This window comes from Cetorhinus maximus, chromosome 5, assembly GCF_964194155.1.
Source record: "Cetorhinus maximus chromosome 5, sCetMax3.hap1.1, whole genome shotgun sequence".
Classification (NCBI taxonomy): domain Eukaryota; kingdom Metazoa; phylum Chordata; class Chondrichthyes; order Lamniformes; family Cetorhinidae; genus Cetorhinus; species Cetorhinus maximus.
In genome coordinates, this window is record NC_135883.1 from 162,445,103 (window position 1) to 162,462,596 (window position 17,494).

The 17,494-nt window shown below is 43.4% G+C and overlaps 1 protein-coding gene across 1 annotated transcript in view; it reads left to right on the top strand.

Moving 5' to 3' along the window:
• The window catches only part of LOC144681046 (mechanosensitive cation channel TMEM63B-like), a 314,615-nt gene that overhangs the window by 218,497 nt on the left and 78,624 nt on the right, over positions 1-17,494 (top strand). The window contains exon 6 of the mRNA XM_078542732.1: positions 13,945-13,982. Within this exon, the coding sequence (XP_078398858.1) occupies positions 13,945-13,982 (38 nt within the window). The remainder of the gene's footprint in view (positions 1-13,944; positions 13,983-17,494) is intronic.

The following is a 17,494-nucleotide window of genomic DNA, read 5'->3' on the forward strand; positions in this document are numbered from 1 at the left end:
GACCCTCGCTCCCTCTCTCTCTGACCCTCGCTCCCTCTCTCTCTGACCCTCGCTCCCTCTCTCTCTGACCCTCGCTCCCTCTCTCTCTGACCCTCGCTCCCTCTCTCTCTGACCCTCGCTCCCTCTCTCTCTGACCCTCGCTCCCTCTCTCTCTGACCCTCGCTCCCTCTCTCTCTGACCCTCGCTCCCTCTCTCTCTGACCCTCGCTCCCTCTCTCTCTGACCCTCGCTCCCTCTCTCTCTGACCCTCGCTCCCTCTCTCTCTGACCCTCGCTCCCTCTCTCTCTGACCCTCGCTCCCTCTCTCTCTGACCCTCGCTCCCTCTCTCTCTGACCCTCGCTCCCTCTCTCTCTGACCCTCGCTCCCTCTCTCTCTGACCCTCGCTCCCTCTCTCTCTGACCCTCGCTCCCTCTCTCTCTGACCCTCGCTCCCTCTCTCTCTGACCCTCGCTCCCTCTCTCTCTGACCCTCGCTCCCTCTCTCTCTGACCCTCGCTCCCTCTCTCTCTGACCCTCGCTCCCTCTCTCTCTGACCCTCGCTCCCTCTCTCTCTGACCCTCGCTCCCTCTCTCTCTGACCCTCGCTCCCTCTCTCTCTGACCCTCGCTCCCTCTCTCTCTGACCCTCGCTCCCTCTCTCTCTGACCCTCGCTCCCTCTCTCTCTCTCTGACGCTCGCTCTCTCTCTCTCTCTCTCTCTCTGACGCTCGCTCTCTCTCTCTCTCTCTCTCTCTGACGCTCGCTCTCTCTCTCTCTCTCTCTCTCTGACCCTCGCTCGCTCTCTCTCTCTCTCTCTCTCTCTCTGACCCTCGCTCTCTCTCTCTCTCTCTCTCTCTCTCTCTGACCCTCGCTCTCTCTCTCTCTCTCTCTCTCTCTCTCTCTCTGACCCTCGCTCTCTCTCTCTCTCTCTCTCTCTCTCTGACCCTCGCTCTCTCTCTCTCTCTCTCTGACCCTCGCTCTCTCTCTCTCTCTCTCTGACCCTCGCTCTCTCTCTCTCTCTCTCTGACCCTCGCTCTCTCTCCCTCTCTCTCTGACCCTCGCTCCCTCTCTCTCTGACCCTCGCTCCCTCTCTCTCTGACCCTCGCGCTCTCTCTCTCTCTCTGACCCTCGCGCTCTCTCCCTCTCTGACCCTCGCTCCCTCTCTCTCTGACCCTCGCTCCCTCTCTCTCTGACCCTCGCGCTCTCTCTCTCTCTGACCCTCGCTCTCTCTCTCTCTCTCTCTGACCCTCGCTCTCTCTCTCTGACCCTCGCTCTCTCTCTCTCTCTCTCTCTCTCTGACCCTCGCTCTCTCTCTCTCTCTCTGACCCTCACTCTCTCTCTCTCTGACCCACTCTCTCACTCTCTCTCTGACCCACTCTCTCACTCTCTCTCTGACCCACTCTCTCTCTCTCTCTCTCTCTCTCTCTCTCTCCTCCCCTGACCCTCTCTCTCTCTCTCTCTCTCCTCCCCTGACCCTCTCTCTCTCTCCCTCCCTCCTCACCCTGACCCTCTCTCTCTCTCCCTCCCTCCTCACCCTGACCCCCTCCCTCCTCCCCCGACCCTCTCGCACTCCTGTAATGTTTATCAATTACTCTTGTTTTAACTTAACAGTTTATTGCTATAACATTGCTGTTCTTCTGCTCAGCAAATGTTTCTTTCTTTAAAATCTCAATTTTTTTTGCAACTCAGTTTACTGTCATTCCAAACCTTGTCTTTATGTGATAAAAGCAAAAAACTGCAGATGCTGGAAATCCAAAACAAAAATAAAAATACCTGGAAAAACACAGCAGGTCTGGCAGCATCTGCGGAGAGGAACAAAGTTAACGTTTCGAGTCCGTATGACTTCAACAGAACTAACAATATTCATTACAAGCCTACCGACTCCCACAGCTACCTCGACTACAGCTCCTCACACCCCGCTTCCTGTAAGAACTCCATCCCATTCTCTCAGTTCCTTCGCCTCCGTCGCATCTGTTCTGATGATGCCACTTTCAAAAACAGTTCCTCTGACATGTCTTCCTTCTTCCTTAACTGAGGTTTCCCACCCGCGGTGGTTGACAGGGCCTCAAATGTGTCCGGCCCATCTCCCGCGCATCCGCCCTCACACCTTCCTCTCCCTCCCAGAACCATGATAGGGTCCCCCTTGTCCTCACTTAACACCCCACCAGCCTCCACATTCAAATATCATCCTCTGCCATTTCCGCCAACTCCAGCATGATGCCACCACCAAACACATCTTCCCTTCACCCCCCCGGCCGCATTCCGCAGGGATCATTCCCTCCGGGACACTCTGGTCCACTCCTCCATCACCCCCTGCACCTCAACCCCCTCCCACGGCACTTTCCCATGCAACCGCAGAAGGTGCAACACCTGCCCCTTTACTTCCCCTCTCCTCACCGTCCCTCAATTTAGTCTACTGCATTCGTTGCTCGCAATGCGGTTTCCTCTACATTGGAGAGACCAAACGCAGACTGGGTGACCGCTTTGCAGAACACCTTCAGTCTGTCCGCAAGCATGACCCAGACCTCCCTGTCGCTTGCCATTTCAACACTCCACCCTGCTCTCATGCCCACATGTCCATCCTTGGCCTGCTGTGTTGTTCCAGTGAAGCTCAAGGCAAACTGGAGGAACAGCACCTCATCTTCCAACTAGGCACTTTACAGCCTTCCGGACTGAATATCGAGTTCAACAATTTTAGATCATGAACTCTCTCCTCCATCCCCACTCGCTTTCCGATCCCCCCCTTTTCTTTAGAATAATTTATATAGATTTTTCTTTTCCCACCTATTTCCATTATTTTTAAATGTATTTCCACCATTGTTTTATCTCTACATTTTAGCCTTTTTCGATCCCTTCCCTTCACCCCATCCCCACTAGGGCTATCTGTACCTTTATTAGCACATTCTTTAGATAATATCACCACCTTCAACACCTCTTTGTCCTTTTGTCTATGACATCTTTTGGTTATCTCCACCTATCACTGGCCCTCTATCCAGCTCTACCCCCCAGCTTATATTTCACCTCTTTTCTATTTTTCCTTAGTTCTGTTGAAGAGTTATACAGACTCGAAACGTTAACTGTGTTCCTCTCCGTAGATGCTGTCAGACCTGCTGAGTTTTTCCAACTATTTTTATTTTTGTTTCTTATCTTTATGTGATTTGCTCATCGGCCCCTTGAATGAGAAAAATATGCAAATGTAGCCCCCCCGAGCGAAAAGGTTAGACAGGCCTGGCCTGGCCTAGATTAAGTGCTCAAGTCTTGAGTGAGGCTTGAATCCACAACCTTCTGACTTGGGCAGGATTACCACCATGAAATACAGTGAATTGCAGCCATGTTGCAAATACATCAAATGTTTTTTACAACACCCTACAATACAAAGACAAGTGACCTGTTAACCTGTTTTTCTTTAGTGGTTAAGGACTGATGGCCAGGGCACATGGAACTTTGCTTTTCAAATAGCATCATGGATTCGTCAACACCCGCTTAAATCAATAGACCTGGCAGATAGAACCTCTGCTTAATGTCTTATCCAAAGGAATGATGTCTAACATGCATCACTCCCTTGGCGCTGCACTAGAATGTCAGCCTAAATTATGTCCTCAAGACCTCAAGTGGAACTTGAGTCTACTGTTATGATCCCCAGCTGAGGTTACCTCTGGACAAACCTGATCCCAGGGTGCAACCCAGCTTGATAGATCCTAACTTTTATTTGTTTAGATACGTGGAGAGGGGCCACTGAACAGCTGATGAACTTTTAACAAGACCATAAAACATTTATTAAACAAGAGATTAATTATATTTCAATACTCCTTCACCCACAATTATACCTTTACAGATGTATACAGATTTGAAAGGATAACAAGTTACAAAAGCTATCTTATGCTGTAATGTTCACAGTAAGTACAGTCCATGTAAACCATTTTGCAATCTGTGGTCAGGCACATCACACTCTGAAACCAAGTGACAAATGCCGCCCCAAACAGATGCTCTGGATCTCTCCTCAACTCCACCCCCCCACCCCAAACACTTGTCACACTGTGAGCCAATGGTCTCTGTGCTCCATCTTTCACATGAGGGTTTCTACTCTCCACTCTCCAAGAACTCGCCTTGGAACCTCCTCCCAAACCGCTTTCTCTCAGATGCCCTCTGCAAGGGTTCTCCTCCAGGGTTCCGAACTCTCCTTCCAATGTTCCTCTCCTCTGGGTCACCACATGCATTCAAGCTTTCCTCCATGCACTCTCTCTCACTGACTCAGCTGTCAGTAGTACACCACTGCTTCATATGCCCATAGCAAAGAGTTACAGACCTTCAGTTGTCTCTTTGGACCTTCTGGCCTCTCGCTTTAGATCTGCTTCATTTAAGCTTAAAGCTTGGAGCCTTTCTCTCTGCTGCTTACTTTCGCTTTCACAGAACAGGACCTTTCCCAGCTTCCTGTCCTTCTCTGACTAGGTCTTCTTGGGACTTTCTCCTGTGCCACTCCCCTGGATTTCTTGGGATTTTCTTCTTTAGCTTGGGACTTGCTATCTGCCCCCTTTCCTCCAGTCTCTCCTGGAAGCTACTTTCAACCAACTTTAGCTTGGAACGGGCTGTCTTCCCCTTAGGTTGCTTCTGCTCGGCAACTGTCTTCAAAACCAACTGAACTCGAACAGCTTCCAAATCAAACTGTTTCTAATTTCTTCTGTGTGTGTGTGTATGTGGGAGGGGCCTACCTCTCTGGACCCCTGTTACTAGGCAACAGACCAGTTTTTTTTTTCTCTTCGCTTTACTTAGCTTAGAGTCATAAAGCCCTCATTAGAAATACAGGCACCTTTTAAAGTGAAACTAAACTCGACTTTTTCTTAACACACATACAGAAATACAAATCAAACTCAAACATTAAAGCTAAAACTCATCCCTAACACCCACAAATAGCAATATAACTTAATTAAACTATCTGCCTTCCCTAACACAATCCCCTGATTTCCTCAGAGTCTTATTAACTGAGCGAAGCCAACTCATGCTTGAGATTTTCGGGGCACATTTCAACTTCTGGGTTGTGTAGCTGTCTTGTAACCTGCTTATAATCTATTAACTTGTCTCACAATCTTATTAAAATAACTGATTTCTATTTGGTGTTGGCATATTCAATGGGGACTGTCTATCTGCTCAGTTTGACCAAATAATTGTAATAAAAGGTGTGTAACAAACAAACAGAGGTGTGCTGCCCAAGCCTAACATAGCACCTTGGAGTAGCTTTTTTCAGTTGTGCAAACAAACGCTTGTCCAATTTGATGCCCTGGTGAAAACTATGGAATCAATTAGCTAGCAGCTGTCAGCTAGGGAATATGTGTAGCTTGAGTTCGGGGTACTAAAAGAAAGACTTGAATTTATTCAGTGCCTTCCATGATCACCGGACATCTCAATGTGTTTTACATCTGAAGAAGTACTTTTGAAGTGTAGTCATCCATTATAATGTAGAAAACACAGCAGTCAATTTTTTGCACAGCAGGCTCCTACAAACAGCAATGTGATAATGACCAGATACAGCAACCTCTTTCAATGATGTTGGTTAAGGGATATATTGGCCAGCACACTAACTTCCCTGCTCTTCTTCAAAATAGTGCCATGGGATCCACCTATGAAGGCAGATGGGGTCTTGATTTAGCATCTCATCTGAAAGACCTCTGACAGTGCAGCACTCCCTCAGGCACTGAAGTCTCAGTCTTGATTTCCTTTCTGTTCTCAAGTCCTGGAGTGGGACTTGAACCCCAGACCTTCTGATTCGAGAGGCAAGAGTTTCCAGCAGATTGAGCTGTGATTCATATCACACAACAGTCCCTGATTTGTCTGTTTAATGTACATACAACTGTCCTCATGCATATGCTCTCTCGCTCATACCTGCACTTGTGTGCTAGAGCTGGGTATTGCATGCCCTCTACTGGATGTGTGATGACACGAAGCCCTGGGTTTCCTCGAGAGTTATCTTATTAAGACCGATTAGACCTTTTATTAGCTCCAGTAATAATGTGGTGCTGTGATCTCCTGGTTGAAGCTGTGTACTGGATGTTGAGTGTGAGGTGGGAAGAAAGGAAAACGGTTCTGATCATTTGCATAAACCAGATTAAAATAATTTAAAATAATCTGAAACCCATATAGGTCAGCTCCTTTTGGTCTCTGATGTTAACTAAGTGCATTACTTCAGAATAGCTACAGCTTTGTCTCTGATGTAACCTTTCTCTAAACCAGTACATTGTGATTTTTGTCATGTGGTAGGGTCCTGACAGGACTTGTGTGGGAGGAGGCAGGGAGGACGTGGAGAGAAATTAAATTGAACAGAAGTGTGAAGGCTTTTCTCCCATGGCCCTCTTCCTCTCACTCACACACCCCACCCCACTTGCCTCACAGGTGGAGAACTGAAGTTGAAGGGTCATGAGGACTCGAAACGTCAACTGTGCTCTTCTCTGCCGATGCTGCCAGACCTGCTGAGTTTTTCCAGGTACTTCTGTTTCTGTTTTTGCAGGTCAGCTTGGCTTTGTCAGCGAATGGAATGGAGGAGAAACTAAACAGAGCAGTGTGTCTGTGTCTCTTTATGATCATATTGGATGAGCAGAAACTCTGTACCTGAGGGACATGGTAGAATAAGTTGCAGGCTCATAGTTAGAAGGGCACAGCACTAAGCATTACACCAAAAGAATGACATGCAAAATTGCAACTATTCTGAAACCATGTACAACATCATTATTATCGAATAGTACCAGCTTTCTATTTTTTTTAAGAGATTATTTAAAATGTATAGCAATGTACTATGTTATGTCACAAAATATGTGCGGGGTTAGCTGAATTTTAATCAGTTGTGCATATTTTTGGGCCATTATGGAAGGAAACTTTAGAGCAACCTGCATTGTCCCAGATTGCTGGAAACCAAGGCTGTATTAAAGATTGTAAAAATGCAGTTAGCAACATGGCAGATAAACTGCACAATCGATGACGCTGCCTAAAGATTAAAACCAGTCTCTTGAATTTCTTTTTCACCCCTCACCTTACTTTCATTAGATCAAGTGGTCACTGCTAATCAGGTAAATGTCTGGTATGTGCAATGAATTTTCTTTTTACGATTGCCTTGGTACATCTGTTACAAACATGCCTTCTCAAAGTGCACAGTTAAAGTTTAATCACAGTCAGCAGGTACTGTACACTCGTAGTAAACAGAAATTCTGCCCCAGCTGCGATTGAATTTATTTTTTGCTGCCAATTCCACTGAAAGAGAATGTTAGAGAGGTCAAGAATGAGAAAGGGCTAAACATCATGTTGAAGTTCCAATAACTTAACACATTGGCATTCAAGAATTCCCAGTTGCCTTTATTTCCCTCAAATACTGGCTCACCAAACTACGTGCTTCAAGCAGAACCTTGCATTTCATATCATGTTGTCTTATGTCTCTCAGCAATGTCTGCGAATGCTTCTCACACCAAGGATACTTTTTTTTAGAAGTACTTACTATTGTTACAAAGGCAAATGTAGTGGCTAATTTGCACTCAGCAAGATTCCAACAGCAGAAATGTGACGAACACTTGACTGTTGAATGAGGGAGAAATGTTGGCCAAGATATTAGTAATATATTATTTATTGAGACTGAACAACATGTGACGGTATATATCTATTCTATAAAGGGTTATGCCCGAGGTGTTAACTGGTAGGTTGTTCCAAACCCACAAATGAGTTAAGAAGTTGTTCTTGATGTGTTTTATTTACCTTTCACTAATTCCAATGTACCACAAGTATAACGGTAGCCAATGTGTAATTTATATGATACTGTTTTGAAGAAAAAAATGCAATACTAAAGTTAGGTATTGGTCTACTTGCTAGAACAATAATGTATGGTGGGAAGTGTGGTGAAACATGTTCCCCTGCATACTTGAGTTCCTGATCTCAGCTGTGTGCGGTGGGGTAGTTGCTGAGAGGAGGCCATGTGCTTCCTCACAAGACAGAGCAGCAGAGGTGCCTTGTTCCCGCCTGTTACTTAAGACAGTCAGAAGAGATCAGTTGTGACTAGTATCCGTCACAAGGAACAAAGGAAAACAGTGGGCAAAAACATAATGAGATAAGAAGGTGGAGAGGAAAGCTAAATGAAGTCCTAGAGGAAGGAAGGGAACTCTTGGGAATTATTGGTGGAGTGGAAATGTAAGTATTCTCAGAGCAACTGGTGGAAATGCCAGAGAACACTGTCGATTGGGGACATGAATAACTGGAAGCTCTGTCAGTGGGGGAGGAGGAAAATGAGGCATTTGAGACCGTTCACTCCACTCCTCTGTAGTTACTGTTGGAAGTAAACAGTAGGCATAGCAGGTCACTTGATAGTACTGTGGTTCTATCAGCAAGGGGCCAGGAGACTGGCCAAGAGTTTTTTCAGTGGGGAGGGCAGCAGCTTTATAAAGTTTAGCTTCTTCCTAAAGGTATTCTAATGTTGGGCCTGGGAAGGTTCAATTGTGGTAACGAAGTTGCAGGATCTTTAGGAGGCTGGAACTGAGGAGGATCCAGAAAGAGTAACTAGTGAATATAATAAAAATCTTTGTTTCAGATGAAAGAAACTATTGCAAGTTCAAAAATCTTACAAAGCTGATTATGTTCACACACTTAGGTTAAACAAAATTATTAAAATTCAGAGGCTACTATATGGAAACATGCCACTTTAATCAACCAGCCCATGTCAGTGTTTACCTTTATTGTGAGGTAATATTCCTAATCACCTTTAACCATTCCTGTTCTCATATGCCTTCATTCCCCTCTTCCTTCATCCACCTCTCTGATCTAATCTTGAACATTGACCTTGGTTCTACCTCAGCCATTCGTGCTGCAAGTAAATTCAACAATCTCAATTCACAGTAAAACATTTCACACACTCCCTGTTCTAAATCTATGTCAGCTCAATGACAGGAAGCAGTCATTCTTTATCTACCCTGCTCCCATCCATTCATAATTTTAAGCACATCCATTGAATCTGCATCAATCAAGTGGAAAAATGCCACAACTTTTCAAGGCTTTCTTATTCGTATTTCCCACGTACAATGTAACATCCCTATGTATCTATGTTGTACCCACTTAAAAGCCTGATTTTTTTTCCCCCTGTAGTGTGCAGCCCAATGTTGTACATGGAACTCTGTGGCCTTAAGGTTTTATATAAATTCATCAATACCTCTTGGCTTTTAAACATTCTATTTCCCTTGATAACCTAGAATTCCATTAGTTTTATTGCATTACCACCCCAAGGCTTTGCCTTTAATATTCTTTTCCCTTTACCCTCAATCCTTCTGCTCTTTCACAGCATCAAGCCTACTTTCATTCGGAGTATAATTATTGTTGAAAAAGAGACATGCGATCAAAGCTTTTCATCTTGCGCTCATCAGGACAGATTTGCAAGAATACCAAATATCAAAGGGAGCAACCATTTACACTGCATGAGAAGAGGGTGCTGATTGGTTGGCAAGTGGACTCTGGTAGCAACATTGCCATGGAGAATGCACCTGGGAACAGTTAACTGCCAATCTTTTGTTCAAATTCGGACCAGGCAGGTCAACTCTGGCCAAGACATTGCCGTGGCGTAATAACCAGGGAATAGCTATCCCCCAAGCTTTTCCACAGCTCCATGTACTATAAGGTTGGCCTTATTGAAAACCTCATAAATGGGGCCCAAGCCATTTGCTCACTCTGCAAGCTTGATGCTGAAATAGGGCACATCAAAGCCACCCTGTGGATAATGGTTAACCTGATCAGATCATTGTTTGCTGTACAAAAACAAAAATACCTGGAAAAACTCAGCAGGTCTGGCAGCAACTGCGGAGAGGGACACAGTTAACATTTCGAGTCCGAATGACCCTTCAACGGAACGTTCTGTTGAAGGGTCATTCGGACTGAAAACGTTAACTGTGTCCCTCTCCGCAGATGCTGCCAGACCTGCTGAGTTTTTCCAGGTATTTTTGTTTTTGTTTTGGATTTCCAGCATCCGCAGTTTTTTGCTTTTATCTTATTGTTTGCTGTATATCGCGCAGACTCATGAATGGGCCTAAGGCCGCCTGAGAAGTGTCCAGTCTACCTCAGATTACCCTGGAAGGATAAGGTGGCTTAAAAATTTGAGTAACAGGTGAAGTTAGCCGTTTCATGATACTATGCACTAGTAACATGAGTGGTATTCTCCACTAACAGGATGCTGCTGTCAAGCCAAAAAGCTGTTCTGTCTATCGCACAAATGAGTAATGTGGTATATGAATTTCAGTGTCAATGTGATTCTAGGTATGTAGGCTGTACATCCCAATGACTGGCAAATCATATCAAACAGCACGCCCCTTCAGCTGTTCACAACAGGCAAAGTACAAGCCAAACTAAACCGGCCTTTGCTTGCAAAACTCAAAACATAGTGTTCGACATTAGATGTAATTCCGTGATTGGACAACACTTGCTAAACAATCCTGAAATTGTGTTATTTAAGATTATCAGTCCGGCTCAGTGTAGCTCACTAAGGCGTGCTAGAAGCTACATACATTCTCACACACAAGGCACACAAAAGGAGCATGTCCATGCATTGTGTATTTTTCAACTAAACAAAAGCTTGAGGGACAGTCGTTCTCTGGTTCATTCCTCATGCCAATGCCTTGACCAATCAGAGTCTACCTGCCTGGTCTGAATTGGAACAAAAGCTTGGCAGTTAACTTTTCCCTGGTGAATTCTCCATGGCGTCACTTGCATCCACCTGCCAACCCATCAGCACACTCTGGCCAAATGACTAATTATTGCTAATCAAAAAATATCATCTCACGCTTTCTTATTGAATTCCATGGTCACTTTTTAGCCCATTTCCCTTATTTTTAAAAAAAAAAATCCCTTGGCAGTGTAGGCTGAACTTCAGAAGAATTAATTATATCCCATGTTTTGGCGTCATCTGCAAACTATAACACTGCCCTCTAGGGTGATACCTGTTGTTATATACACTTTTTTTAAATTCATTCACGGGATGTGGGCTTCGCTGGCTGGGTTAGCATTTATTGCCTGTCCCTAGTTGCCCTTGAGAAGGTGATGGTGAGCTGCTGCCTTGAACTGCTGCAGTCCATGTGCTGTAGGTACACCCACAGTGCTGCCAGGAGGGTAGTTCAAGATTTTGACCCAGCAACAGTGAAGGAACAACGATATATTTCCAAGTCAGGATGGTGAGTGACTTGGAGGGGAACTTGCAGGTGGTGGTGTTCCCATCTATCTGCTGCCCTTGTCCTTCTAAGTGGTAGTGGCCGTGGGTTTGAAAGTTGCTGTCTAAGGAGCCTTGGTGAATTCCTGCAGTGCATCTAGTAGATGGTACACACTGCTGCAAACTGTGCGTCAGTGGTAGAGGGAGTGAATGTTTGTGGATGTGGCGCCGATCAAGTGGACTGCTTTGTCCTGGACTATGTCCAGCTTCTTGAGTGTTTTCGGAGCTGCACTCATCCAGGCAAGTGGGGAGTATTCCATCACATTCCTGATTTGTGCCTTGTAGATGGTGGACAGGCTCTGGGGAGTCAGGAGGTGAGTTACTCGTCGCAGGATTCCTAGCCTCTGATCTGCTCTTGTAGCCACAGTATTTATATGGCTAGTCCAGTTCAGTTTCTGGTCAATGGTAACCCCCAGGATGTTGATAGTGGGGGATTCAGTGATGGTAATGCCATTGAACATCAAGAAGTGATGGTTGGATTCTATCTTGTTGGAGATGGTCATTGCCTGACACTTGTGTGGTGTGAATGTTACTGGCCACTTGTCAGCCCAAGCCTGGATATTGTCCAGGTCTTGCTGTATTTGGACATGGACTGCGTCAGCATCTGAGCAGTCGCAAATGGTGCTGAACGTTGTGCAATCATCAGCGAACATCCCCACTTCTGACCTTATGATGGAAGGAAGGTCATTGATGAAGCAGCTGAAGATGATTGGGTCTAGGACACTACCCTGAGGAACTCCTGCAGTGATGTCCTGGAGCTGAGATGACTGACCTCCAATAACCACAACCATCTTTCTTTGTACCTTGTCAAAGGCTTCCCTAAAGTCCACGTACCATACATCCACTGCATTTTGCCCATCTGCCATGTTTGTACTTCCTAATGAATACTCTCATTTGTCACATGCAGTTATCTCCTTTGAAATCTGTGCTGACTGCTTCTAACTACTTTCTCTTTGGGTTGAAATTACCATATGTCTATATAAAGTGAAAACTCAAAAATATTCCCTATCACAAATGTTAAACTGTATTTGTCATTTTAAAGAATATCTACCACATTGGTCACTCTCCAGTCCACTGGCACACATCTCCACTCAGTATTTTGAAATATCATTTCTAAGAGTTTTGCAGTTTCCTTCCTCAACTTCCTCTGGATCCTAAGATGCATTTTCTACAAATTGGCAAAGCATCCCACCTCAGTTTTACCAATTCTCTTTTTACCAATATAGTTGTAAAATACTGTTCCTTTTTCTTGTTTTTGAAACCATCCTTGGGAGTTCTATGCTTTCAGTATGCCACTCAACCTCTTATGTTCCCTTATTGTTTAATTTTTTTTCTTTAGTATCCTCCTTGACCCTCCTCTTCAATCTTAACTGCTTTCTAACCTCTTCATTCATCCCAGATATCCTGAAGCTACAAGCTTTTTATTTCTTTTAATGGAATATTATTCTGCACCTTAGCAATCCAATGCTCCCTCTGCTGAATCCTCCCGCCTCACCAGCTACCTCAACCATCACCTTTCTAAAATCTGCCTTAAACACAGTTGGTTTGGTTTTTGTGACCACTTTTTTCCCATTTATTAGTTGGAGCTTCTTGTGGTCACGCCCACATTTAGCATATCTACCTGAACTATTTCATGTCTTGTTATCAGATCTAGCAACACTTCCACCCTTGTAGGCTTACAAGCAGACTCCTTGAAGAAGGCGTCCTGAACGCAGTTTAGGAATTCCATTTCTTTCCTCACTTTGTGTCCCAATCAGTATGCATATAATTAAAATCTCAGACCAATAATTTTGTACTTGCCCATCTCTGTAATTTGATGTCGATTTCCTGTTCCATTTCCTTCCCACACTTTTGAGCTCTGTAATATACCCCTACTAATATAAAACAAAACCTTTATTAATCTTTGATCTTAATTCCTTTGACTCTGTACTCTTGTGTACGTCGGTCCTCTACCATGCATATTCCCTCCTTTTACCAGTATTACCAAGATAGATTTTCTATCCCTGCTAAATGTATTTTATTTCAATGTAATTATTTTTCATTCTTGTCCAGTTTGTAGACAGGTTTACAAGTGCAATTAAGCCTGAACCTTCCTGTATCATAATTGCTTCCTGTTCCCCTGGTTTATTCCCCAAGCTGCACATTGTCGTACATTCATTTTAGCCATATTTGCTCTTTTTAAAGCACTTTTCCCCATTTTTTGCCTAACCTACTGCCTACATATCTTTGTCTTGTCTGCCTTTACACTTAGAATAGAAGAATAAATTCAAATGGACTATGTCACTCTTGCCAAATTGCATTCTCTGCAGCCTAATTATAAGTTTTAGAATGGAAAATCCCATTGGGTTTCTGTGCATTTTGAGATGTATTGTAATCCACTTAATTTTAATGTATACTACATATAATGCAGGCTATATATTTTAAATCTTCCAAAGGGTGCATACCTTATCCAACAACCTTGCTTCCTGTTGTCATGAATTTTAGTTTTGCATAGAATTTACAGCACAAATTCATGCTCCACATGCATCCCCTCCTGCTTCATCTCACTATCAACATATCATTCTGTTCCTTTTTCACTCACGTATTTATCTAGATTCCCTTAAATACATCTATGCTATTCGCTTTGGAATAAGTTTCTGAAGCCTCTGCCATATCGCCAGTTTGTGTGTAAAGATATTTGTATAACCAGTTGGCTACAAGTAACACCAGTGGAAGTTTACTGTGTTATGTACTTGTAATATCTCACTTTGTTTTTACAGGGCTTTTGTTCATGGTTGACAGCTATCTTCAGAATAAAGTGAGTATTAATTTGGAAATGTAATTTATACTGTGTAATATAATTTGAAGTCTAATTTGTTAAAGTTGTGTGGCTATGGAAATATCTCATGAACTGGTGGCCTGTTGTCATTAAGTTAGAAAATGTGTTAAGGCAGAAAGACAATGGTGTGCACCATGGTGGTCAACTTTGTATTAAGCAGTAGCTGGTGTGGCTCAGGAGTCCCACTCTGGTATGACAGTCTCTGCCACATTTAGAACATACGACGTAGGAGCAGAAGTAGGCCATTCGGCCCATTGAGTCTGCTTTGCTATTCAATGAGATCATGGCAGATTTGATGATCCTCAACTCCACTTTCCCACCTTGTCCTCATAACCCTTGATTCCCTTACTGATTAAAAATCTGTCTGTCTCAGCCTTGAATATACTTAATGACCCAGCCTCTACAGCCTCCTACAGTAAATAATTCCACAGATTGACTATCCTCTGAGAGAAGAAATACCTCTTCATCTCTGTTTTAAATGGGCGCCCCCTTACTCTGAGATTATACTCTCTGGTCCTAGACTCTCCCACATGGGAAAACAATCTCTCAGCATCTACCCTGTCAAGCACCCCAAGAATCTTATGTTTCAATAAGGTCGCCTCTCATTCTTCTAAACTCCAATGAGTACAGGCCCAAACTACTCAACCTCTCCTCATAGGAAAATCCCTCCATCCCCGGGATCAACCAAGTGAGCCTTCTCTGGAGTGCCTCCAATGCCAGTTTATCTTTCCTTAAATAAGGGGAACAAATTTGTCCACGGTTTCTAGGTGCGGTCTAACTAGTGCCTTGTACAGTTTTAGCAAGACTTCCCTATTTTTATACTCCATTCCCTTTGAATTAAAGGCCAACATCCTATTTGCCTTCCCTGTTACTTGTTGAACTTGTATATTTGCTTTTTGGGGTTCATGCACAATGACTCCCAAATCCCCCTCTGCTGCATCTTTCTGCAGTCTTTCTCCATTTAAATGTTCAGCTCCTCTATTCTTCCTGCCAAAATGCATAACCTCACATTTTCCCACATTATATTCCATCTGCCAAGTTTTTGCCCACTAATTTAACCTGCCTATATCCCTCTGTAGACTCCTTGTGTCATCCTCACCACTTGCCTTCCACCTATTTTTGTGTCATCTGCAAACTTGGTGATAGTACATTCACTTCCCTCATCTAAGTCATTAATATATATATATTGTAAATAATTGAGGCCCCAGCACAGATCCCTGTGGCAGTCCACTAGTTACAGGTTGCCATCCTGAAAATGCCCCCCTTATCCCAACTCTGTCTTCTATTAGTTAGCCAATCCTCTAATCATGCTAATATACTACCCCCAACACCATTGTCTCTTATCTTATTAAGTAGCCTTATGTGCAGTACCTTATCGAACGCCTTTTGGAAATTCAAATATATCTACTGGTTCCCCTTTATCTATCCTGCTTGTTAGCTCCTCAAAGAATTCTAATAAATTGTTAGGCATGACTTCCCCTTCATGAAGCCATGCCGACTCTGCTTGATTAGATTATGTATTTCTAAATGCTCTGCTATTACATCCTTTTGTAAAGGACTCAAACATTTTCCCAATGACAGTTGTTGAGCTAACTGGTCTATAGTTATCTGTTTTTTGTCTCCCTCCCTTTTTGAATAAGGGTGTTACATTGGCCGTTCTTCAATCCTCTAAGGAATCTTGGAAGATTACTACCAGTGCATCCACTGTCTCTGTAGCTACTTTTAATATCCTAGGATGTAACCCATCAGGTCCAGGGGACTTATTGTCCTTTAGCCCCATTAGTTTCCCTAGTACTTTTTCTCTAGTGATAGTTATTGTATTTACTTCCTCCCCCCTGTTGCCCCTTGATTATTTAGTATTTTTGGAATACTATTAGTATCTTCTACCATGAAGACTGAAACAAAGTATTTATTAAACTCCTCTGCCATTTCCCCATTATTATTTCCCCAGCCTCATTCTCTAAGTGGCCTATGTTCACTTTGGCCTCTCTCTTCCTTTTTATATATTTAAAGAAACTCTTACTGTCCATTTTTATATTACTTGCTAGTTTACCCTCAAAGTTTATTTTCTCCTTCTTTATTATTTTTTGGTGATCTTTTGTTGGTTTTTAGAACTTTCTCAATCCTCTGGCTTACCACTAATCTTTGCCACATTGTATGTTTTTTCTTTCAATTTGACACTGTCCTTAACTTCCTCGGTTAACCATGATTGGTTTATCCCCTTCCTTGAATCCTCCTTCCTCACTGGGATATATCTTTGTTGAGAGTCATAAACTATTTTCTTAAAGGTCTGCCATTGTTCATCAACCGTCTTTTCTGCTAAACTGCTTTCCCAGTCCACTCCAGCCAACTCTGCCTTCATACCATTGTAATTACTCTTATTTAAGTTTAGCACAGTTGTTTCTGACCCAAGTTTCTCACCCTCAAACTGAATGCTAAATTCTACCATATTATGGTCACTGTTTCCTAGGGGATCCTTTACTCAGATCATTTATTAAACCTGCCTCATTACACATTACCAGATACAAAATAGCCTGATCCCTGGTTGGATTCACAACATATTATTTTAGGAAACTGTCCCAAATACACTATGAATTCTTGCTCATGTCTACCTCTGCCAATTTGGTTTTCCCAATCTACATGAAGATTTTTTGCTGCAGAGGAAGACAGTGAGCTGAGAAGGTGCATGATTCACTGGCCTCTGTTTTCTCTGGATCCTATCCTCAGCCAGCTGAGCTTCTAGCTTCTGCTCACTTCTTCCAATGCCCATCCAGTCAGCCTCCAGAGGTTATGGCCAATATTATTAACTTGAAAAGAATTTAAATTTTACCACATTATTGGCTTGGGGAAAGCGTCATGGAGAAAATCCTTGTGATGCTGCAATAAGTAACCAAAGTTTTTGACATTACTTGGGTTAACTTCTGTATACCTGCCATGCCCATTTTGTATTTCTACACACTCCTTGTTTGATACTGAATCTTACAATGTTAATGCAGTAATAGTTACCCTGGCATGTATTGCAAAGGATTTAATCTCAATCAGTTGGGGGTCACTGAATCAATAAAACCATTGTATTAGCACTATTGTGGTTTGCAATGAAGTCTTTCCCCCTGCTACCATATTGCTAATTGATGGTTTTCAAACTTTTTTCTGCACAGAGAATCCTTGTGCAAATTGTTGCACATTTCCAAGCAACCCCTATTACTATTGACACTATCCAACCCTCCTGGGTGCCTGTGCAAGTATTGGCAACTCTGACGCCCCACCCCCAGCAGGTATCGACAGGATTTCATTCCCTACCTTAAAAGAAAACTATGCTGTTACGTAAAACCTATTTAATTGGTTTCACCAGAATTAAAGTGTCAGTGTCAACAAATATAAAAGTAAAAACCTGATGTGTTGTGAGAAATCTTTTGACTATGATGATCCCCTCCATTTGGAAACCTACAAACTGGGGTGTGGCTCATTGAGGAGTTATTCTACTCGCATTG